This window comes from Mirounga leonina, unplaced genomic scaffold, assembly GCF_011800145.1.
Source record: "Mirounga leonina isolate KUSES-001 unplaced genomic scaffold, KU_Mleo_1.0 Mir_201, whole genome shotgun sequence".
In the NCBI taxonomy this organism is placed as follows: Eukaryota; Metazoa; Chordata; class Mammalia; order Carnivora; family Phocidae; genus Mirounga; species Mirounga leonina.
The window spans coordinates 21,035,231-21,060,656 of NW_023270504.1; the positions used below are offsets into that span (position 1 = coordinate 21,035,231).

The 25,426-nt window shown below is 45.9% G+C and overlaps 1 protein-coding gene across 4 annotated transcripts in view; it reads right to left on the reverse strand.

The window, feature by feature from the left end:
• Nucleotides 1-826: 826 nt before the first annotated feature.
• Nucleotides 827-25,426, reverse strand: part of ETV6 (ETS variant transcription factor 6) — a 146,477-nt gene continuing 121,877 nt past the window's right edge. For all 4 annotated transcript variants that reach the window (XM_035028209.1, XM_035028208.1, XM_035028211.1 and 1 more), the window contains exons 4-7: nt 22,338-22,883; nt 10,694-10,836; nt 8,651-8,751; nt 827-5,065 (exon numbers count right to left, since the gene is read on the reverse strand). In XM_035028209.1, coding sequence (XP_034884100.1) covers nt 4,960-5,065; nt 8,651-8,751; nt 10,694-10,836; nt 22,338-22,883 — 896 coding nt within the window. In that variant the 3' untranslated portion in view covers nt 827-4,959. The remainder of the gene's footprint in view (nt 5,066-8,650; nt 8,752-10,693; nt 10,837-22,337; nt 22,884-25,426) is intronic.

A 25,426-nucleotide genomic window follows, 5' to 3' on the forward strand; every position in this document is an offset into this window, starting at 1 on the left:
GCACCTCAGGAAATATATAGACACTTACTCTTTGATACTGTGCTCTGATGATATGGAATATAGGGCCAGATATCAGCAATCCATGGTCACGGAAGACAGAGTACCCAGGACAACTTACATACAGAAATAATCTGATGGCTTTCAAACATCTACTTCCCAAACCTGCATCTGAGTTGCTAACAAGCGATTACATTTGCTTCGTTTTCCATTCTTTTAGTTTCTACCCACCTCTGATGGCAGACAGATAGTTCTGGTTGACTGCAGGATGTTTGATAGTGAAATCATAAGCACCTACTGGTTGGCCAGTGTCGCTGAGACATTCTGAGCATGGGGGCTCTGAGCTGGGTGATGACCTTCCAGGTCATTATGGTCCTTTGTGTAGTCCTGGGCCCTACCTCACCTGCAGGCTCACACCCATGATTGCTGTAGGATTAAGGAGCTGTTCTATTGTGGGAGGACATTGGAATCACCTCAGTCCCCAGTGAGCTGCTAAATCTTTGGCACAGCACGGGGCCCAAGCATCTCTGGTCGGGGCTCCTTCCGGCAGATTTCTCCACCTGTGGCAGATGCTCGGATTTGAACTTTCTGACCCTTCTGGTGCCGCTTGTCTCAAGACTCCCTGCAGACAGCTCTGTGACAGAGGCCGCCTGCCAGTGGAACACCAGCACTGTACTTTATTCTGTAATTGAGTGGAGACAGGATTTACCTCATTGGCGTACCTTGCCTGTAGGACTCCATTTCACATTATTAAAAACAGAGACTTGGTCCTTTTTTTTTTTTATAAAAAATTTATTGAGATGATGCAATTATAGGCTTTTCTTTAAAAATTATTTGCAACTCACTGGCCCTGAGAAAAGGCATTTGTTTTTGTTTTTTTTTTCTTTTTTGTTACATTCATTTGATTCAGTCCCTTATAAACCCCACACCTCATAAACAACAAGAGATTAGAAATTAAACAAAAAGAAAAAAGGAAAAGAAACTCTAGATTCGTTCTGGTTTGCAGGTGGTTGCAGTCACAAAGAGAAATCTTCGAGAATGTTCACTTGGCATGTGTGAAAGATTCGGGGAGTTTGTAGTTGTTTAGTGTTGATGCAGATGGGGCCAAAGGAGTATCAGGTTAGTCTTCTGTGGTTTTTAGACAGGCAGGAATTATCATCCCCCTCCCCCCATGGCTTCCTTAGATCACTGCCTTCCTTCCAGACTTCTGCTCAGAAGAGGAGCAGGCTGAGTGGATAAAAACTTACTAGCACCGAACGCTAGGGCAAAAAACCCTGCCCTTTGTTTTTGGGTATTGCCCCAAATCTTTTATCTTCAGCTTCTTGGGTGGGAATGGGTCAAATGGGGGTATGGCCGGGCTGGATTCCACACCTCACTCTCCCTGGCATGCCCTCTGCTCCCAGGGCATCATCCTACCTCCTGGACACTCAGGTCTCCCTTCTGCAGAAGGGAGTGAACGTTTCAAAAATGTATTCAGAGTTGGAGCCTAGACAGTGAAAGGTGGAAACAGTGGTTACTTAGTCATTTAGGTGAATCCTGTCATCGCCATTGAAGTTTTAGCTAAAGCTACATTCTTATTTGGGCAAGATATCAGCGTAAAAAGACCCTGGGTCAGAGGGTTCCAAACACACTGTTGAGCGGAGAAAATCCATCAGTCTGTCATTCCTCTTTTTCTGTGGGGACGTCCCCCTCAAAGAAAGAAAGAAAGAAAGAAAAGAAAGGAAGGACTCAGGACTTTGGTGACGCTGCCTTAGGCCAGAGATCAAGTTGCCTTGGGACAAAAAGACTGTTCCCTCCACATGGCCAGAGCAGCCAATCGCCACTGCTTTCCTCTGATGGAGAGGAGGCAATGCAGTGAAGCCAAGATGCAGGCAAGAGAAGGTGCTAGAGAATTTCTAGCTGGAGATCAAGCGAGAGCGACCCCCCCCCCCCCCCCGCCGACATAGCTGAAGGAAGCTCTCCCCGCTCCACGGTGCTCTTCTGCATTCTCCTTTCCTGATTTCTGATCTAAGCCAAGGAATCCCATGACAGCAGCAGGGAAAGGTCAACTATTCAGATCACAGACCTGCTTTTCATGTGGTCCCAGGTGAACGTGCCATCCTCCCCAGCACTTAGTGTTAAAGTTAAGAATTTCAGCCTGGATAGATTCTACAGGTTTAGCAGATGCTCTCGGGAGGGCAGGGGCTGTGCCCAATTCCTCTTTGAATCCCTCACAGTGTCTAGCAGGTGCTTCAGCCAAGTTTGCTGAGCTGAAGCAGGTATCTCTGGGGTCTGCAGTGTGTAAGCACCGTATCTCTGGTGTCAGCACTGCCCAGGTGTTAGCTCAAAGCATAAATGAGGAGGACTTTTGCCTTTAAGGGAATCAACAGGAAATTCTTATTGGTAATATCTGGGTCGGAAATAAAGATCATATTGGAATTAGCACCTTCTTTTCTTCAAGTGGCTGAAGGTGTCATCCTATCTTACATATTCTTGCAGGGTATTGCCTTAAATACAGAAGTCCTTGGGGCCAAAGGGAATTTCCCTCCATAATTCAACTGTAATATTCTTTGAACAGTAAGAGCCTGAGCCCTTCTATCTGGGTAAAGTGAACAGAATGAGATGTTCTAATCTAAGAGCGACATCATGCCCTGTCTCTGATTTCATAGTCACACAAAGGGCCTCAGTCAAAATCCACCCTTTCTCTTCAGCCCTTAAATTCAACAGCCTTCACAACACACCCGGTACTTGGCTTAAGATCTCCAGTTGTGATCCAATATCAGTCATAGAGGCTGGAGAATGTATCCCTGCATGCTGTCGATCGCTCCTGAAAGATATCTGTAGCATGCTGGGGTCCAGCTCAATTTCACCACCACTCAAGCAGACTGAGACCAAACCCTTCCTTCATCAATGGACCCTCCAGCCTCACACAGCAGGTCGTTGATCTGACCGCAAGCCCAACCTTCTGGAAGGTAGAGTTGGGGGAGCGCCTGACAGCAGAAGAGGCTGGCCACATCCATGTGTCTATCTGCGGTCTGATAAGAGGCAGGAACGGAGCACAACTGAAGAGCTTTGAAGGGCTCCCTGATTCCGGTGTCCTTGACCCACAGTCAATCTGTCCTTCCCTCCCCGCAGGCTCATGTCCTTGTCAGTAAGGCTGGGGGACAATTCCTCCTGCCTGTGTTGCTCCAACCCCCACCTGCCTGATGTGGTCGGAAGTGGCTTGAGCTACCCAGAGCTCTGGCAGCCTCCCGCTAAGTGCTGCTGATGGTGATGCTGGGAGCTATGAGATGTTCACCCGAGCGAGTAGAGGAAACAGAGAAACAAGGAGGGGGTGCTTTGTAAGGCAGGTCTAATCTCTTGGATTAAAAAAGACTGTCCTAATACTGGATTCTGAACCTGGGAATGGGAGAGTCAATTCAGGTGGCTAGAAAAGGAAAAAAACAAACCAACCCTAAAACAGCTTTCTAAAAATATCTGTTATCATCAAAAGTACTAAGAGGTGGCACTTCCTCATTTTACAAGATACTATGGACCTGATTTTGAGGTGTAAAAGAGCCACAAACGGGTCCGTTCTGAAACACAGCTATGAAAGAAGAAGAAACAGGTAATGAATCTGAGGAGTTTCCTGTTTGCCCTGGCTTGGCAAACACCAGGAGCAAGTGACTGTGTACTCCAGGGTCCTCTCCTCTCAAATGCCCTGGGTCCTGTGGGGACCAGGAAACTTAAAAAAAAAAAAAAAAAAAAAAGGCTAGGAATTGGGGAAAAAAAAAATCAGGTGAGGGCATGAAACTGACCACAAGATGGCCTCGGGACGGAGCAGAGAAGACCTTCTCCCTCACTAGCCTTAGTCACCTCCGCTGGAAGCATAAATCCCTCCTGCAGCACATTTTCCACCTAGTTTCTGACCATCAGGCCCGTGGGGTCCTTTTGTATTTTCCACCTTGCGGAACTTGCAAGCTAATCCCATGATGCTGGGGCCTTGCGAATGACACAGACCCGCCTTCTGTCCTTAATCTTCCATCCTGCAGAACCACCAAGTCCTGGGGTTCTCACAGCCATGTGGGGGGCAGGGGCAGCCCGCTGGACTGGCATTTCTTTCTGGAGGACCGCAGCACCTGTGAGGTTTGGGGCCTCCCTCCGATGGGTAGCCAGATGCCGGGATGTGGGTTTGATTTTGCAGTGCCGGCTGCAAAGCGCCCAGACCACTGATGCCGTCTGGGTGTCAACAATGCTCAAGACTCTCCGAGAGGCTCAACTCTGCTAAAAGGCATCTGAAGCTCAACAGCAGGCGGGGAGGGAGGACAGACGGGAGGCAGGGAAGGAAAGAGCGAGAGGGAGAAAAAGAGAGCTCTCCTTTTCACTTTATCTTTTTTAAAAGCATCTTTTTTTTTTTTTTTTTTTTCCAGCCAAGACCCAACAGCAACAGGAACAAACCTGATCCACATGGCAGGATAAAGAGGAACCTGAAACCCTTTGCAAGTGTTCTCTTTCCTGACCAGCTGGGCTTGCCGCACTTTGTGAGATTTGCAAAAAATAGATATATATAATAGATATATATTTCCATAGGAAAACAACCTCGGATGTCTTCCCCTGTATGAATGATGAAAAGTCAAACTGCATGGTCTTAAAAAAAAAAAACAAAAAAACCCCCAAAAAAACAAAAACGAAAACACCATGAAACTAACAATAGGTGGATGGGTGAGGGTGAGGAATTACAGATGGAGAGGTTCCACAAGAGGAGGAAAAGGAACCAGGAGTCCCAGGCTCGTGCCCTCGGCCAGAATTCCAGCCCCGCCTTCGCTGGGTGGTTTGTCTAAGGTGCTCTGGGGGCCCTCCCACTATGCGAGACAAGTGTCACTCCCACTTCCAGGTCTCTTCCGGTTCAGCTTGCAGTCCGTCTGCTCGCCACGCCTCCAGGGCCCTCATGGGCAGGGGGCCCCCGGCTGCTGACCCCCCTGCGGAAGCCGTGGCTTGGTTCCCTCAGCACTCGTCTTCTTGGTATATTTGTTCATCCAGCTCCTGGGACTCAAGGTGCTCCAGACGGTCCGTTCGGCCACTCATGATTTCATCGGGGGTTTTCATAAACCTTTGGAAGAGGAAAGGAGTCCAGAGATTACATTTTCCTCAAGTTTGTCCTCACCCTGAACTCTCAACTAAAAGCGAAAGCCCCATCACCTCAAAGAGCTGGAGAGCTACTGAACCCAGCCAGTAATCTTAACTGAGCACAAACTGGAAAGCCTGAAAAATGGCCAAAAAACTATCAAAAGAGTCTAGAAGACAGCACCCCTTGGAGCTGTGTAGTGCTTTCTGCATGGCCATGCGAGGGAACCCTGGTACAGCTCACTGGTCCGTGTCTCTTATTTTTAGAGAGTTAGATTTTCCAATGACCTCTGGGAGCTGTAGATCCATTCCCATCTCAGACTGTGAGCCCAGGGAATCGTATGCAAAACTTGAATTTAACTCAAAGGACACAATTAAACGTTGAATGGAAAATTTTCATAACAGGGCAAGTTAGTGGTGCTTTTGGAAATTAGAAAGGCAAAAAGAAAGAATCCTTTTCACTGTTATCACTGATCCACCCAACATGCTAGCAATGAATCCCCATTAGTCTATCTTCCTCTGCAGCTGGGTGCATACGGCAAGCCTTATCTTCTTGTTGGAAATAACATCGGCGACTTGTATTGACCATGATTTCCCTGGTTCAGGAAGGCAGCCTGGGTGGAGACCCTGTGGCCTCACCGTGGGAGAGCCCCCTCCACAGTCCCACTCAGGGCCTGCACACCTTTCCCTCCCCAGACACTCTGCCCTGCCACCAGATGAACTGTCTGAAAACATACTTTTGCTCTCGTGACTCCATGTTCAAAAGCCTACGATGAGCACTTATCAGATAAAGCCAAGGACACACTCTTCGGCTTGCCCACCTGGGCTCTCGGTCATCTCTACCTGGGAAACTCTGGGCCCCCGCTGTTTATGAACCCTTTACTCTAGCCTGGCCAGTCTTTTTTCTTATATAAATCATGGCTCATGCCTTCCTCCAAACCTGGCCTTCTCTCTTTACTCCTTTCTCTGAGTCCTGCCTCCTCATCAAAGAGCCACGTAATAGCACCAGTCCCTACTGAAATCTTCCTTCTTTCAATGCCCACAAATCCTGAAAGAGTACCCACAATTTAACACTTCACTTGATTATACACAAAGAAGGATTTTGTGGCAAGTCTGGCTTCTAACATTCATTTCCTCAAAAATGACCAACTCTCCTCACTAATAGCACTATTCTGTCCTTTTATATTGTCGAAAATCACTCTTGGAAGCCTATGAACTTTCCAACTACTTCTGCTTCCCTTTTCTGCCCTTTATTGCTGAACTTCTCAAGCACTATGATTTGTCAAGTCTGCAGTCTATCTTCTCCTTTCATCCCCTAACTAAAACTTCTCCCCACCATCTGAAGTCACTAACAATCTCCCGAGGCCAAATCCACACATACGCTGTATTCGGCGCTGCAAACTACCCCTTTCTTCTCTTGACTACTTTTCCATAATAAGGTTCTGATAGTCCACATCAGGCTTGTCTCAAGATACATTTATTGAAAGCCCCCAGAAGGTATAAAACAGAATTACATGAAATATAATCCTCTCCCTTCTAGAACCTCATGACCTAGTTGTGGGGAGAAGGACTTCACGCGTACAACTATTGCAAATGCAATGTGATTTAGGGCCAAGGGAATCCAAGAGATGATGGAGGAAGAGATCTCTGCGTGTTTGAGCAGTTGAAGAAGGCTGCATGAAGGGCAGGACACTTGAGATGGGCCTAGAAGGCATATATATCACAAAAAGCAAAAGTGAAAGGGATGTAGGTTTCCGGCACCGGGAATCATGTTAGTGTTGCAGGGCAGCTGGCTGGGTGCGTGATGAATTTGGAAGGCAGGAGAGTGGACCAGAGGCAGAAAGGATTATGAATTAATCTAGGTGTAAATCATAAAGTCTAGGCAGGGAAGCAATAATAATGCTTTTGCCCTTCTTACATCTCCCAGATTCTCATGAAAGTGCTTGTCATTGATAGCCTCTGACCCGGAAGCTGCTGGTTAGAAATCTTGGGAAATGCGGTTTCCAGGCTTCTAGCCCCGATGACACAGAATTCAGTGGAAGGACAATCTAGCACAATGACTAACCTGGATATGGGAAGAGTCACTGATAACTCCAATGTCAAGGTTGGCCACTTAGAACAATGGTGACGCCACTGATAAGTAACAAGAATTCTGGATGCGGGGAGAGGAGGTTTCTAGTACGCGAAGAAGGTCTGTCTTGAACATTTCATGTCGGAGATACTGATGTGGTATTTCAGGGGACATGTACTATGAGAGGCTCTTGGAAATTGAGATTTGGAATTTCAGGAGGATTTCAGAGCTGGATACAGTCTAACCACTAAGGTGATAAAGTGAAGCTGTGTATTGGGATCATTTCATCCAGGAAGAATAGGAGGACTAAGTTTAGGGTGAAGGATGAAGGGAAAGCATCAGCAGAGCCAGGGAAAGGAGGGTTCTTTTTTTTTTTTACTTCAGTCCATTCTGTTTCCAATTCTTGAACAGCCTTTTCTGTTGTTTTTGAAGATCTCAATCGTTTTCCCTCTTCCTAAGCTACCATGGTTCTTGCTGCTAAAGTCCAGGTTCTCCGCTTTTTCCAGTCTATCCCAGCATGCTCATCTATTCATACCAAGTGTCACTTTCTACCTCCCAATCCGTCTCTCTAGCCCCATCCGAAACTCTTTTCTGTCCCACCTGCCAAACCCATAACCTAACGTCATGTGTGTTGATCCCACCTTCTCCCAGCCTTTCCTGGGTCTCCCCACGGCCATTACCACCAGTGTCAATTACCACCACTTCTACCTCTCCTGATTGGTCCTTTAGATCCCTTCTTCTTCCTCTTCTAATTCTTTCTCCTCTCTTGCATAGTACTTGGAATCACAATCTATGTGGTAGGTTAAATGGCTGGAACTCATTAGCTGTGAGGAAGTCTGGAAAGAGGAATGTCTAGTGCAGCAGTTTTCAGACTTTTCTGATTATAATGCATCGTAAAAAATACATTTCACATCATGACTCAGCATGTACAACACACATACACACACCCCCAAATTTTCATGAATCATTAGTCACTCTTATTTCATGAGATACAGTCTGATATTTTCAACTCTGTTCTATCCAATTCGGTTCTATTTCATTAAAAAAAAACAAGAACAGTTTTGTGACTGACTCATTAAATCTATTTCTTGATTCATGAACGGCTCACAACCTGCAGTTTGACAAACGCTGGTTCAGAATGTGGCTTACAGGGTTGGGAACCTGGAAGCCTAGATTTAAAAGCTCGATGATGTTACTTTGGTTGTTCCTTTTAACTACACTGGGATGTTGATACTATTGGATCACTGCATAATTCTGAAAGGTGAGTCGGATTGTGTTTACTTAGTTTTGGCTTTATTCTAATACAGACATAAGTAAAAAAAAAAAAAATTTTTTTCCCCTGAAATTCTAACAGCCCAGCATCCGGTACCCAGTTTGTAGCACTGGATGGCTCTGAGTGTCACACAGGCAGGTAGAGACCTTAACAGTCTCCCTCCTCCCTCTTATTTCAAGAAAACAATATCCTCCCAAAAGAAGGAAAGGAGAAAAAGGAAGTGCTACCTGAACAAAAGCCTTTGTCCGGGCTCCTTCCTGATAATGTTTAGTTTGTAGTAGTGGCGCAGGGCTCTGGACATTTTCTCATAGGTCATGTTTGTTCTGTTCTGTTTGTTCAAAGGAGGAAGAGAGAAAAAAAGCACAAAGACACAGTGAAATCAACCTCAGAAAAGACGCTGGGGAGCTATTAAAATAAAAGCTTTTCAGCTGCAGGCGCGGCCCCGCCGGGTGGGGAAGGCTCCCCGCTCCCCGCCCAGCTCCGGGCCCAGCGGTGCCCACCCCCTCCGCTTTCACACGCCGCCAAGAGGTGTCCGAAGGTGAATCACCTTTTGTCAGAGGTCTTGGTGCTGCAGCTAAGAAAGCATATCCCACGGCAACCTCCCTGGTTTCCTTTCCCAAGACCAAGCTCTGCTCTGCTCAGTGAATTTCCTGCAGGGTCCCCCGATCTGTGGGTCATCCTTCACCTTCTGACCCACAGAGAATTCCTTTTTTTCTTTTCTTTCTTTCTTTTTTTTTTTAATTGCAGTGACCTTTCTCCAACTTGTGTTTCTGGTTTGTCATTTTAAGGAAGAGATTTTTTTGTTGTTGTTTAAATTCCTGTTCTGGAAGGAAGAATACAGTGGTTCCGAGCCCCGGGGGGCTAGGGCACAGTCGGGAGCCGCGACGGGATTTTTCTCGGTGACTCACACACCGAGGAGTCTGTCACTGGGGCCTTGCCGTATTTGGTCATGGCCTACATCAGGTCTTCCTCAACGTGGCCCTGGGGCCTGCCCGCCGCTCGGGCTGCCAACCTCCGAGGCTGCAGCCCAGGTGGGGCTGGGCTGTGCCCCACTCCACCCCCTCTCACTCAGCTCACCTGGTGGTGTGTCTCCCAGGTGTCTTGCCTGCTTTGTCCCACATCTATCGGCCTGTGGTCAGGCCTGGACCTTGGTGACTCATTTGTTTTATTTTGAGTAGGGATACGGATGTATTTATTTAATTTTTTTTTTTTTTTCCTCGAGGGGGGAGACTCTTTGCTCTGTGTCTCTATTTTCTTTTCTTCTCCTGTGGTAAGAACACTTAACATGACCTCCAGCCTCTTGACCAATTGTTAAGTGCATCCTACAGTCGTGGTAACTCTAGGTACAAGGTTATGTAGCAGAGCTCTAGAACTTACCCATCTTGCTTCATGGAAACTTTCTGCCCATTGATTAATACTCCCCTCTTCCCCCCTCTCCCCAACCCCTGGCAACACCATTCCACTCTCTGGTTCCATGAATCCACCCTATGAATGGAAGCAGGCAATGCTTGTCTTTCTGTGACTGGCTTATTCCACTTAGCATAATGGCCTCAAGATTCCTCCATGTTGTAGCCTGTCACAGGATTTCTTTCCTTTTTAAGGCTGAGTAATATTCCACGGAATGTATACACCATTGGTTCGTTATCCAGTCATCCACAGTGGACATTTAGGGTGTTTCACCCACTTTTTACATCTATGTACTTTGACAGTTTTCCTAGCTATAGAAGACTGCATCTTTTAAATTCCAGCCCCTCTTCCCAGCATGGAAAAGTGTGGGGCAAACAGTTCTGGCCTGTCTGCATTTCAAGGGATGTTGCAAAGTCGGAGGGTAGGCATTTCCACGGAGAAGGGGGCTTTTGCAGCCATGGGAGTTTCTAACCGAGCAGAACAGAAGCGACCCTTCCTCACTGCCTTGTGAGTCCCAGAGCCCTGTGGAGCTTCCCTGTTCCCCAGCTCCTGGCGACAGAAGGGTGGCAGGGCCAGCTCGAGAGGATGGGATGGAGGGCTGCTCCCAACGTGGCCCTATCAGACCCAAGGGGTGCGAGGTTAACTGGCCCCTGGCGTAAGTAACAAATGGAAGGTGGCATCTTTAATTACTTCCTTCCCTTTCCAACTGTCTAATTGTTCGCCCCGTGAGAAATAAGCTAAATAATGAGGGGCACACCGAGGAGACAGAAGTCAGGCAATTATCCTCCTACCCAGAAGATAAAGGCGTTTTTCTTTTTTTTTTTGGCACTAGTTGGCAGAGTAAATAGCTGGTACCCATTTACCTTATGGTTTCCCCATAGTCGAGCCAGTCCATTGGGATCCACTATCCGGAATATTTTGGATTCTTTGTCCTCCCATCGGATGAAGTTTTCGTACCGGCTGTCAGAAAGCAACTGATAGACGTAATCCCAAAGCAGTCTACAGTCTACAGAGGAAAAGGGCAAGAAAGCACTTTTGAATAGGTTTCTTGTTGAGGCACTAAGAACAAGTAACAGAAAATAATCAAGTAGTCACTTCTGCCTCCTGTGGACTGATGGTCTTTCTTATTTCGCAGTGAGGAGACCAGGGCCCAGAGAGACCTGGCAGATGGTGCTGGAGAAAGGCGACCTTTGACCTGCGGAGGCCTTGGAGACCATCCCAGCCAACCGCCTCCCTCCACAGATGAGGACTCAGTGACCTGGAAGAGGAAGCAGCCTTTACAAGATCATGACCAATGACTTGACCTTGAGCAGAGCTCACATGAAAGAGAGCAAGCCAAAAGAGGGGGTAACACTAGGCTGGCGGGGTCAAAGGGCGGGAAGAGAGCCCCAGGGTTCCAGGCAAGCGGCATGGTCTGGTTGGTGGTACTGCAAGATGACTCTGGGGTTGGAGGCTGAACGGACAAAGACAAGATCAGGGCAGGCTACCAAGTGGCAGAAAAAGAAGTGTGATGCGTGAAAGGCTGTGGGAAAGAAAACTCTGTGGTTTGCTGATTGGGAGCTGTGACTAGCGTGGTTTTCAAGAGGACAGATATTTTCTCATTACGCCCTATTTTGGAGTTCTTTAAAATTGTTTTCTCATAATGAAATCAGGGTAGAAAGGAACCCAAGTCAAAAAAGTCACTTTCCATTTGGAGGACTGACGTTCTGTCACTTGGTCAGGCCACAAATATTTATTAAGTGAGTTAATACAGGCCAGGCACTGTGCTAGTCCTCGACTTTTGGCTGTGGCTTGGCATATTAAAGAGAAGACAGCCTGCACCCTTTTCCCTTGTTCTAGTGTTTTCTGGATGTGCTGAAATGGTATGTGGTTTGCCCTCCAGCACCCTGGATAGGCGGATGGAGGCAGACCTGTCCTACCTAGGTGTGCTTTGAGGCTCTGATTTCCAGGGGTTCACTGTTGATTCTGGGAGCCTCGGCAGGCCCTAGCCATAACGGCTGGTAGTGAAGGATCTGTGATCGAATTCTGTGTGTTTGCTCCGCACTTTCCTTGCATCCTTTCTAATCCTTGGAGGCCCCAGGTGGCTGGGATTAGAATTCTGGGTCTCTTGCACGACACTGTGCTGACTTCCTTCTGTTGGGTCAGGCCTGGCACACCTGGAGGGCAGTGTCTAATGGAGACTTGGAATAATTTAGAGCCAACACGGTCACCTCCCAGGGAATGAAACACACCCTTCTTGGGAGTCTCTTTACAAGGGGAATGGAGTCAGGTCACCTTGGGCAAATTTCTTAAACCTCCCCGAGGTTGTTTCCTCATACATGAAACAGGAATAACACGTCCTTTACAGGATTACCGTATTAGTTATAGCACAAGCGAAGGGAAAAGTCATGAAAATAACAACAATGCCATGTATTGGGTGCTATGCTCAGGCACTGTGCTTGTATTCCACAAGCATGGCTGCTCTTGACCCTAGTGACCCCTCAAGAGGCAGGTGCTGTTGCTATTCCTATTTCATGGACGAGGAAGCTGGGGCGTAGAGGGCTTGGTAATTTACTCCAAGCGCACAGCTTGTGGGTGACACCTGTAGGAGTCCAGGCTCTGTGCCGCTCTTCCTGATGGTTAACAGGTAGATATTCGTACAATTTTAGGACTTTCCAGAGCAAGCTTTCGCTCTGTTCAGTGCAACCGTGCTGAAATCGGCCTTTTCTCTGAATGGCAGAAGGAAATGTGGCATTTTCTTTTCTTTTTTTTTTTTTTTAAGATTTTATTTATTTATTTGACAGAGAATGAGAGAGAGCACATGAGAGGGGGGAGGGTCAGAGGGAGAAGCAGGCTCCCCGCTGAGCAGGGAGCCCGATGCGGGACTCGATCCAGGGACTCCAGGATCATGACCTGAGCCGAAGGCAGTCGCTTAACCAACTGAGCCACCCAGGCACCCGAAATGTGGCATTTTCTAAGAGGTTTCATCTTTCAAGAAACTAACATGAAACTTAAAATGACCATAAATATTCTCTTACGGTAGCCTCCCCTCACCCGACCCCACCCCACCCCCATTATCTGTGTCCAAACATTAATGGGATGTGCGTGTTTTAGAACAGGACAAACTGCTCTCTTCTCGAAGCAAAGACACCGCAGACTCTGGGAGCTGAACCCCATTCTGGCGACAGAAGCAGCCAGTCACTTCCATTACCCCCTTGCCAGCCGGGGGGAGAGAGCGGGGGACCCAATCCTCACACCATAAAGCACCTGGAGAAGTCCAAGTCACACTAGTGCAGGCTGAGAAGAATCTAGCTCATTTTTAAGGCACTTGTCACAGGACGACTCTAGTTGCTAAGCAAAGCGGTGAGGTCGGCAACGTGTCTTAACCCTCCTGCAACCTCCTTGCCTCACGTTTTTACTACAGATGGAAAACAAGAGGACTGAGCTGTGGATTCAGTGTTTGTCCTACCATCAAATGGCAGAGACATTTTAATTTCCCCACGATCGCTTCCAGTTGGAAAGCGTCTGACAAAACCAAATATCATCACATAAAATGCCAGTAAATTAGAAGGAACAACAAAGGGGGTCTGTGGGTCTAACTCCTATATGGCTTCTCTACAGGGGAGAAATCGTGTCTGCTGCAAAGAGGCCTGATGGCACCTTTGGATTCATCTGGATTGGGAATGCGAGTCTCTAGAGTGTTCATTTGACTAACACTTAATAATAAAAAAACTGCCTTTAGTAGTTGATATAAAGAAATTGTGCCCATAGGAAGGTGAGCAATATATGGCTACTCCCCTCATGTCTCAGCCAACTGGAGCTAAAGCATAGAGTGGATGGTCCTTCCATTCCCACCCGAGTGCAGACTTGTTTCTGTGGCTTCTGTTTTACTGTCGCTGTGCATTGTATTTCTTATAAAACGCTACAACGGGAACCAGGCCATTTCTCCAAGTAAGGGCTTAAGCAGCACTGGGCTACCATGCTGGTTTTTCAGAGGCATCGAACTTGGACCTTTATGTAAACCATTTGCTAAAAAAGATCTAGAAAGTTATCGCTCTTTGGTTGGTAAATGAAGGGCAGGGCTTACCAGAGAACAGGCTTTACCTATACGTTTCAAGAACATTTGACTCTTGCAAACTTTTCCCTTTCATAATGTGAAAATAACCCCAAACAAGCTGCCAGTTGATCACTTTAAATGACATTTAAACCAGCAAAGCCAACTTTAGCTAAGTAATAAAAATATGTTGACATTCAAGACATATTGAATTACTCCGTCATTAACAGAAGTAGCAACAGGAATTTTGTGGCATAAAGCAGTTGTTTCAAACTCAGAGTATAAGTGGCTTTTATAACACTTTTGATCGTTTTGTGTTTCTTTAGTTAAAAATTATTCCAGATGATATATATAAATGCCTGACTACATAAGATTTTTTTTCTTTTTCTTTCTTTCTTTCTTTTTTTTTTTAACAACTGAAGTTCAAGCCATTGGAGTTATTTTGTTTTTAAGATTTCAATGAAATAAGAGGCAGATCCTTTTTAATTCCCTAGATCCTCTGGAGGTTGTTACGTGCAATTTTTCAGCTCTGTTGAAATCCACATGTGCACAGATACAATGTTCTCTGATCATCAACGAAAATGCTTAATGCTATATAATAAAACTCACGAAACTCTATAAATACAAGAGTATCTTATTACAAAACACTTGAACATGCATGTGAAAAAAATTTATATTACAAGGTATTCATTAATTTTAAGTGCATTTCTCTTAAACTAAAGGGTCTTCTGTATTAAGGCACATGGGTATTTTAAACAAATGTCCATTATTTGGATTGTCTCTTCCAAGAGAGGAAGTTTATTAAAGGGTTTAGCTCCAGTGAAGTGCCATTTTCCAGTTGCAGAGAGAACATTCTCTCTCTTTCCTGCTGGGTGAGGTGCCCTGGGTGTCCACAGCTAAAAGCATTGTAAAAAATCCCTTCCTGTGGTTAAGGAGAAATATTTTCACTCCCACGTCTGTCTCCTACCAGAGACTCATTGTACATGCTCCCGGAGCATAGACTGTAAAAAGATGGGCAATTCACACATAACCAACATGGTTTCTAATGAAAAAACCATGCTGGACAAAACTGATGTTTAAAAATCTGAGTGGGCAAGTCAAGTTATTGACAAAGGGAATGTTTAATGACGGTGGTTAATTAAAATGTTGGGAAAGCTTCTGAGAAAGTAATTTTATGTTGTTTTAACTGCCCAAATGGAATTTTAAATGAAGGTCTGTAAACTGGAGTTCCGTGGGTATAATCACCAACTCACCAGACGCCGAGTGTCCCTGTTTCATTTCTTTCAATTTATTGCAAAAATTAATAAATTTATTTCAGGTTCAGCCACAAAACAGGTAAGTAACATCCAAAATAGAAGTGCCACTCTGCATGATAGCAGTGGTTCTAACCTAGGGGCAATCTTGCCCAGGAGGGAAGGGAACACTTAAAGCTTCAGCCCCCAGCTGGAACCTCACAGCGCCCGGCCCCTGCTTTGCTCAGGTGGGGGCAGCCTGGGAAATCGCATCCCTACCTCCCAGTCACGCTGTATTACAGAAATGTGTGTCCTTACACAAACTGGAATTTCCAGTCTCCTCCAGCTCCTTCTATTATTTTCCGCCCAGCCACTGTGGCTGTTACCGTTTTATCTTTTAAAAACGCTGTCCTGAAACTTCCTTCTCTTTTAGGGCTCTTTGATTTCTCGGTAGTTCACTGTGAAAATAAACGGCGGTGACTCAGCCAGTTTGAGAAGTCAGAGCCATGTGGGACATTCCTGAGCAAAGCCTCCGAGGTGAGAGGGAGTGCAGAAGTGAATCTCCAAGGAGATAAGGAAACAAGGGCGCCTCGAAGGGGTGCCCTTGGGGCTCAATGGCCGGGCTAGCTCCGAGTAGGCAGTGGGGCTGGCTGTACCCACTGCTCTCTCCTCATTCTCTGCAGCCCTGCAGTAGAGCAAAGAGAAGGGGCCTTAGTGCTTGGTCATCAGCCGACTGGTGCTGTGTATCTACATTTTGTCTCATTAGTACTCCAAAGTGCCTGGAAATGGGTATTAGTATTCTCATTATGATGGAGAAAGAAGGCAGGCCTCAGGGACAGTCAGCACGTCTGCTGGGAGACAAGGACTGGATTCCAGTTCTGCTTGTTCCTGAGTCCACGCCTTCCCACGGGCTCACGCTGCTTCCCGGGGAACATTCTAGGCCAGCTGTTGATTAGGACCCTGGGTCGGGAGCCCTCTGGGGTTCTGCAGAGGGTTATCTGCCTGAGACAGTGTGGGATGATGTGGCTCTTCTAGCTGGTACTGAAACCCTGGGCCCCTCGATTAAGGAGACATCCCACAGCACTGTCCTTTCCTTCCTCAAAATAGACATTGACACACCTGTGAGCAAAGGTGCACATATGTATGTTTGCCTTACCACCAAGGCCCCGGGAAGAGACTGTCCCTCATCACTGTCATACTAAACCCTTTAGGCTTCTCTTTTATAATATCTTTTTCGCCTCAAGGCTGCTCCTGAGGCTCATTAAAAAAAAAAAAAAGTCCATGAGCTTCATTTGCAACCATGTCACCAGCACTAAATACTGCGGGGGTGGGGGGCGGGGCGGGGAAGCAGAGATGGAAATAAGAAGAAGAGGACAGAGTGACTTCCACTGGTCCTCTAGGCCCTGGGGACATGTCTCCAACTGCTTACCCTGGAGTCTCAGGCTTATTTTTCTTCATCTGATTTAAGATTAGAGGCTTCCAGGGTTGAATTTCTGTGCCTATAGAACACATCCAGTCAATAAAACCAAATCAGGAAAATACATTGTTCTAGTCAGGTGACAAAGAAGCTGTACAGGAGACTCCGGGTTTCCTTGATTAGGATCTTTTTGTTTCTGTTGAAAATGTAACCTTGAGTGATAATAAACATATTTTTGAAAGTCCCTTTAAAGATCTGAAAGATTGCCATGACGTGTGTTGCAGGAGGGTTGGGAGTGGGGGGAGCACGTGCTGGGGGGAATTTTATGTCTTATCTGCTGCAGGATCAGCCAAACAATGAAGTCCTCACAAACCATGAAGAAGCTCATGTTTGCAAAGAAAATCAGGGGACTAAGCAAAAGTCGTGAGATAAGCACCAGAAAAAGTTTCTATTGGATGGGTCATGGACTTGGAACAAGCAAATCTGTATAGACCCGTAAAGTCCGCACGTTTGTGCAGCAAATGAAGAAGAATGAATGGATTATAAACCAGTTTGCCAATGCATCTTGCTTCCTTAGCAGAGTTTTGGATTAAGGCCAAGGAAGGGACGAGCAGACAGGAAGTTTGGTAACTCAGGTTTTAATGGAACTGAAGAACTTTAAGAGAAAGCCAAAATGACTTAAAATTTTTCTTTTAAGACTTAGCTGTCTATAGTGAAAACCAAAGCAGGAGCTTAGCTTGTTTGATGGTGTAAAGTCAGAGGGATGTTGCTTTACGTCAGCAAAGACACAAAATTTGGCATTTAGAGACGCTATACCCTATCGCCTAGAAAAATGCCCGGCACATAGAGAGATACATGATCATTTTTGAACAAATGAATGAACCATTTAACTACACCGTCCAAGTATGCAAAGAATCAGTTTATTTCACTTAGCTGTATTTTACTTATGTTCATGATGTTATTGTAACTATTCTGGACTGGTCTGCAAACAGCCTACAGTCTCGAACTTGTCTCCTTTCTTACATCACCTGTTATTGTTCCTTCTACGTGTTTTAGGCATGCCTCATCCTCTAAAGTGCAAGTAATTCCTTGAGAGCAGGGACAGAGTTTTCTTTTCTTTTTTTTTTTTTTTTTTAAGATTTTATTTATTTATTTGACAGAGAGAGACACAGCGAGAGAGGGAACACAAGCAGGGGGAGTGGGAGAGGGAGAAGCAGGCTCCCTGCAGAGCAGGGAGCCCGACGTGGGACTCGATCCCAGGACCCTGGGATCATGACCTGAGCTGAAGGCAGTCGCTTAACCAACTGAGCCACCCAGGCGCCCGGGACAGGGTTTTCTACTTCTGCATCCTCCATCATGCCTACGACCTCAAGCACACGCTACATACGAGTCAACAATGCCGTAGAATAGGGGGCAGCAAATGCTTCCTGTCAGGCTGTCTGCAAATATTTTAGGCTCTGCCGGCCATATCATCTCTCTTGCAACTTGCTCCACTCTGCTGTGGACACTAAGTGATTGGGCATGGCTGTGTGCCAATAAAACTTGATTTACAAAAACAGGCGGTGGCTGATTTGGCCCACAGGTCAGAGTTCCCAATCCCAGCTCTGGAGGCCCAGGTCAGAAGGCAACATGTGTCTTGGAAAGAACACTGGATGAGGCTCAAGGCTGGACTCTGGATGTGCCTGAATCTCCCTTTCTGCATCTGTACAAGCCCCTTCCAGGTTTGAAATCACCGACTTCTAAGAATGAATGTTAATATATACCGAAAACGTGACTCACGGCATCACCAGCGCTAAGTCTCATCATCTTACGGTGCATGCCGCTAACAGACTCTTTGGATATGAAATACATGGGCAAGGCACAGGCCAGTAAAACTTCTGTGGGCTGAGAAAAGTGCTAGAAGGTTCACAGATGCTGCCTGGACCCCCTACCTCTTACCACCCCCCTCCCAAACAATCGCTTCATGAGCATAACAAATAGAAAACAAGCCCAGAAAGAAGCAATTTGTTCACTGTTACATACACCATTGGCTATCCAATAAAAAGTTTGAACCCAGGGGTCTTGTCTCACTGTGTTCCATGTTAAATGCTCTCCCATAAACTCTGGCTATTCTAACTTAGTAATCTCAACAACAGTCCTTCTTATCCTTTGAAAAATAAGGGATACCTTTAAAAATAAGCTACATGTTATATTTAAACAGATCTAATCTGTGGTTTGTATTTAAACTGCCTATTACCTCCTAAATTTCTTTTATTGATTATCTTAATTTTTCTACAAGGCCAATACCTAAGTAAACTATCATAACTTTGCATGTCACCTCTAAATTGTATGCTACATCCCAATCCTGAGATGTTAAAAAGAGAGAGAGAGAAAAAAAAAAAGAATGGAAGAAATATGAGAGATTTTTAATGGGCTTGGATTCACAAGATTTACATTTCTACCTGAAATAGAAAAAATATCCTGGGCCTTATCTTGCTTTGGAGTTTTCTCCATCTGGAATGACCGTTTTTCCTTTAATCTTCATTGTTCATATTCTAAGCATTTGTAAGCCCAGCTCAAAGGCAGCCCCTCCACGGAGCCTTCCCTAACACCCCCACAGCACTTAACAGGAGTCCTTCAAAGACACCACACACTACATTCAGCTTTTTCAAGATAAAGATTCTATCTTAGACCTCCTGGAACCCTCCCCCACCCCGCCCCCATGAATGTAGTCCAGTGCCTCAAACACAGAAGGTGCCCAAATATATAAATCCTAAAGTACTTGAGCAAACGACATCTCAATGGACAAGAATTTGGCGTTAAGTTTTTGATCCGCATTCATAAGCCGTGTTCCTCTCCATATCCTCCGGCTCTGGTATTCAGCGGCACGTTCATTTCTTTCTGGGCTATGCTCACCGAACAAGCTTAAGGAACTAAGTTTGCTCATTTCACATCTGCTTTGCAGATATGAAGCCTTTTTAGGGCTGTTCAGTAATGCCAGAACTTTACATTGTCCATAGGAATTACCCAATGGGCTCAACCCCTACTAAATATCATCTTATAAGGATCTGAGTAGTCCAAAAAAACACTTAGAAGGGTAGGAGTGAGGGGACAGGGATATCCTAAGAGAAACAAAGGAGCCTGGAGTTGTGGTAAGTTCTCTTTGGAGGGTTAGAATCAAGACTAAGTGTTAGACTCCAGACTTGCTACTCCTTTCCTTTCACCCTTGAGAAAAACAGTGACTTTCAGATAAATTCACCAATGCTGGCTTTGGTTAAATTAGTTAATACTTACATCTGGAGATTTTTCAACTTTTGAGTGTGTCATTAGAGCATTAATGATGAATAATTTGAGGGGATTCTCTCATCCTGGAGGAGTTAAGGCACTCCCCAAAGGATCTGGGCCCTAGGGCTATTCTAGATGAATATTCTGACTTCCTAGGGTCCTAAAGAAAAACCTACATTCCCCTCTTCTGTGTGTTCTTGAGAGAGACAAGGCATCTGTGGGTACCAAGGTTCATCACTGGGTTGGTTATGACAGTCCATAGAGCATCTTATTGATGAGGCTACATCCATCACCCAACAATTCTGATGTTCAGAAGTAAGATTAAAAAAAAACAGTAGCACAATTTTTAAGAGACTAATATTTTAACCTTTATAAACCTACTAAACAAGGGAGAAATAACTCCGTAAGTCTAAATAATGTAACCTTTTCGATCTACGGGCTTATCTTAGAGTCCTAGGAAGTCTGTGATAAGACGGCGTGACAGAGGAGGTGGCCGGGACAGATACAGCTGGGGAAGCCAGGTCCCATGAGGGCAGCCCTGCCAGCAGCAGCCAATGGCACAGCAGTGACTGTCCTGTTGACCCCATCACCCAACCCCTATCTGACTTTGCTTCTCTGGGGCTCTGTTTCCTCCGTGACTTCCCCGGTTCAAATGACCTTCCACATAAAATGCATATAGCAATAATAAGCTGCCCCTAAGAGCTGTCCTTAGAATATAAACAAGTAGACAGTATCTGCAAAATGTCCAGCACTGCTGTATAGACCATGCAAGAAACAAGACAAGAAGGGCATGTATAGAGAGGAAAGGTCTGGCCTGGGAAGCACAAGTCAGGTCATTCTATTCTTCACAGTAATATCCTGACCCCATCTTCTTTCTCTAATCATCTGGGAAAATTCACATGTTTTGCCTAAGGTCTCTGTCTCTTTATAAATTCCGTTTTTTTTTCCTTTTCTTTTTTTTAGATTAAAAAAAACCATACATACATACATATACACATATGTAAAGGTAGAGAACAAAATAATGTGAATCCCTGTGTACCCATCACCCAGCCATATAGCCATTAGCTCACAGCTAGTCTTCTTTTATGTACACCCCACCCATGCCTCACCCCCGGCGCCGTGGGATCACTTTGAGTCAAATCCCGGACACAGGTCATTTCGTGTTTCATAGTTTTTCAAACATAAAAGTCGTATTTCTTTGGCATTTCATTTTCTTGATTCAACACCCCACGTAAATGACTTGTAACACGAAAACTGAGGCAACATTGGCGGTACACTTGGAGCCAGAGAAACATTTAGAAACAAATAATTTAAACAAAAAAGGGACAATGAGTCAAGGCAGAGGCTGTTAGTGTAGCCTGTAGGACTCGGTGCCGTCATGCTGTCAGGAGCACTGCTCCATCCTGGGGCTCAGCGGGAGATCTGTCCTGGGGTCTCCGCTCACGGAGGAAGGGGGCATTTCTCGCCTTGCCCCGACCAGGTCTGACTTCTGCCTCCATGCCTCCCTCCCACTACTGAACACATAATCACCTTCAGCACCGAGCCACCTCCCTGTAAAGCCTTCCTCCATTCCTCCCGACAAAATGCACCTTCTCTCTGTTTTGCTCCCACAGCACTGAATTATCCTAGTACACAGTCAGTACTCAATAAGTGCACATGCACTGGATGAATGGGACACAGGACTGACTTCATTCTGCCTTATATCTTAGTGGGTGGTTTTCACATCTGTCTCTCCCAGGAAATTTTAAATTCCTCGAGGAAATAATTGTGTTAAAGCAGCTCTGTGTCCCCCTACTTCCTAATGCATTTATCTGTGCATAGTGGGTGCTCAATAAATGTCTCAGGAATGGAGAGATGCTCTAGGAAAAGAGCTGCCCTTGCCACGTGGCTGGAGGGTTAAGTGTCTGGAGAATGACTTCATGTAAATTATGGGCAGACTAGCACAAACACAACGTGTAGATTTTTTCCCCTGGTTTCCACTGGTTTCTTGTCTTAGGGAAGCAAATTTGGGCTTGTCATCATAAAAGTAAAAGAATTTGGGAGTGGTTTCCTTCGTCCAAATGACCCAGCAACACCTGCCTACAACACCATAACCGTGTTTTTCTCTCCTACCTTCTCCCAAGGTGAAGGCTACATTGAGTTACTGCCCATAGGATGGAATTACAGGTCTGAATCGGAGACAAAGGTTCTTTATGCTGTGTCTGGTCATTAATTAGCTGCTGGAAACTTCAAGACAGGGCCATTAGCATGCTCATAAACCTTTTATTTTAAATATGTTCGCTTAGCCATGATTCTGATGTGACTCTCCTTGTAAACTGGACGTAGGACATTTGTTTCTTAACATTTCTGAGGCTCATTAACTACTCCATCCCAGCGGCTCATTAACTAGCCCATTAGGGATTTCACTTCATTCAGGCAGAAGCCTCCACTTGCCCTCACAGAGCCTTTGAGGGCGCCTAATTGGGAACGGTGTGAGGCTCGCTGCAAGGCTGGGGAGAGAGCGGGGCTTTGTCAGGTCTCCCCAGAGGCTGGAGTGGTGGTGGAGGGGTGCGCTCACCTACCTGCTATTCTCCCAATGGGCATGGCGTGCTCCTCGGGTGGGGAGACAGACACCATGATGTGGTTCATGTACGCCAGGTCTTCCCGATGGGAGAGGTTGATGGGCTTCCCTTCCCTATGCAGCCCGTCCTCGGAGAGCCTGGACTGTTTGAAATCCACGGAGTGCCGGGGGTTCAGGATCAAAGGGTGCATGATGGGACTGGGCATCAGCTGGATCACGCGGGTGCTCTCCTGCCGGGGGCTCGATGGCTTCTGGTGGGGCTCGGAGGACGGAGGGCAGTGGTTATTCTCCATGGGAGACACTGACAGGGGGTAGGACTCCTGGTGGTTGTTCTCCTGGTGGAGCCTCGGCCCCTGGGCCCTCTCGGCCGGGGAGAGGCGGCGGATCATGTTGTCCAGGGGGGACCGGAGGGGCTGCTGCTCGGGGTCGGGAGAAGGCCGGTGATTGGCTGTGACAGGTGATCTAGACCGGTGCAACAGTTCAATGGTGGGGGGGTTGTGGTGCACGTTCTCCACTGGTGGCCTTGGGGTCCTCTGGACACAATTATCTGTGGAGCAGAGGGAGAGACAATCACTGACCCCAGTGAATTGTCAGGAGAGGGACCCCACTGTGGTTCTAAAGGTAGTAAACAGTGAGTGGAGCCTGGGCGTGTGCCGGGCAGACTGTCCGTGCCTCGAGACGGAGTGTCTTTTCCACTGCTTAAAAAAACAATTGAAGTGCGCATACTTGAAATTCTTTTCCTACACTAGACAGGCTAAGAATGTCTACAAGCATTCCATTAATCACTTACTAGTGGCTTATAAACACAAGGAAGCCAAACCCATGTTCTTTAGCTTTTGGTTACTTGGCTCTTCGACGTGGCTTTTGGGGTCCTTAAGAGTTTCTTTCTAGATGCTTTCACTGACTTACATCTTCATAACTAAATTTATATATTCTCTACTTCTGGGACATTGTTATTGGTGTTAATGTGATACTGTTATTACTCTTGCTAAAGTAGCTACTATATCCTTGGTACTGGATTATGTTGTTTAAAATGTATAAAACTCCTGCGTAGGAGATGCTAATACCAGTGCTCCTACTTTACAGGTGATAAAATGGAGGCATAAAGAAGTTAAGCAACTGATTCAAAGACACACAGCCGGTGAGGGAATGAGACCCAGACTCCAGTAAGAGTCTAGAATCTAGGTACCCATTATGATATCTGCCACTTTGCTATACACAGAAACCAAGGGGAAAAGGGATAGCAAAACCTGCTTTAAGCATGGACAGTGGGCCCAATTTACAGACTGGCAATCCTGTACTTGAAAGAAGACTTAGGATGACTTTGTTTCCTAAAGTGCACAGACCCTACAAATGCTCAGAGACAGGCAGCGGTAAGTAAGGAAAAGGAGGGACAGACACCTCCAACAATGCCTCTACCCCCTCCCACTTGAACTTTCAAGCTGGTGATATCTGAGCACGGACAACACTGGAAGTGTACATAGCTCAGCAACAGAAGCAGTACTGTGGGCTGGGATGCGGGGGGACCGGCACACACGTGGCTTTAGGAGTCCCTGCTTAGGGGGAGGAAGGACGAAAATCTGCCTGCAAAAATGGAGCTTTCTACAGTGCCTCCCACTCATCTTAATGAGGTTTCTCTGGCCACATCTGCTCCCAGAGCTGTCTCATCAAAACGATGCACATGCTTTCAGGTTCTTGTATGGTCAAAGATTTGTCCATGATTCTAAGTAAAGCAAGTCAAAGATACCTCCCTTTGTCCCTTATGACAGTATCTACATGAAGAACATATAAAGGGGATCTAGGAATCTGACAGGGTTAGTAAACAGAGACCGAGCTGGTAGTGTCTCAAAGTTTTACATAGGATTAATAGAAAAATGAGGATTCCTCTAGATCTCGGTTATATGAGACAGTGAACAAAAGAAATGTTGTTCACGATCACTAAAAGAGCATCTGCTTGAAGGCAAAGGGTTTATTTTGTAACTACTGTGTAACCTGCTGCCGTGAATTTAAAAGTGCTTACTTGTTGGAATAGCTATCAATGGGAGACTGGCTTAATAAATGATACTATATCTCTAAACAATGGAGGATCAGGCAGGTATAAAACGGAATGAGGAGTGCCTTAATATTCTGCTAAGGACTGGTCTCCAGGTTCTATGAGTAGGTAATGCAAAGCCAGGTGACGTATTTTGGTATGCTACCACCTTTCTATGATAAAGGAGAAGGGGATTCCAGTTTCCAGGCTTGTATCAAACTAACCTTACCACATACAGAAATGATGGAATCTGGATATAATACATTTACAAAAGTTATTTGAAGGTGCTGGAGAAAACTGAAGGGCATTTTACTCTTGAAAGAAGAGAACTGCACAAGTGAGATCCAAATTTATATAGCCCCGAGGGTCTTCCCCAGTCCCTGTAGCAGGGGGCAGCTAGAAATGAACCACAAGTTGTATAATCTGTCAGGGAACAGAGTATGGGGCTCCAGAATGGCAAAAAATCGAGAAAGCAAATCCTATAAAGGGGAGAGCCGCAGGGGGAATCCACTAAATTGGCACATAAACTTCCCTCACATCCCTAATACGTGCTCCTGAACGGTGCATGTGCAGGGGGACCTCTAAGGAACTCAGTGAAAACAACAGCTGTATGGCTGAAAGATAAGAGCAGGAATGTCAGCTACTGGCCACTGGGCTGGAGACAGAATTCAGAATTTGAGCCCTAGCAATAAAGGCTCTGTAAACACCTCAGGCTGTTTATTACCCCAGAACAGCCACACCTTAGGAGTAAAGACTAGCTCCAGGACAAAGGGATTTGCCTCAGGGCTACAGGCAAAACTGAAAGAGATCTGCCCTAACCAAATGTTAAGACCAAGCCTCTGCAAACTCAAAGTGACTGGTTAGTCATTTACCTGCTAGAGCAAAAATCAACATTCTTCAGAGGAATATAACATAATCTAGAGTCTCTACAATGTATCATCTATAATGTCCAGTATTCAATAAGGATTTTCCGAACATGTGGAAAAAAAACAGAAAAATGTGACCCATAATCAAGAGGAAAGGCAGTCAACAGAAACAGACTCTGAGATCATCTAGAT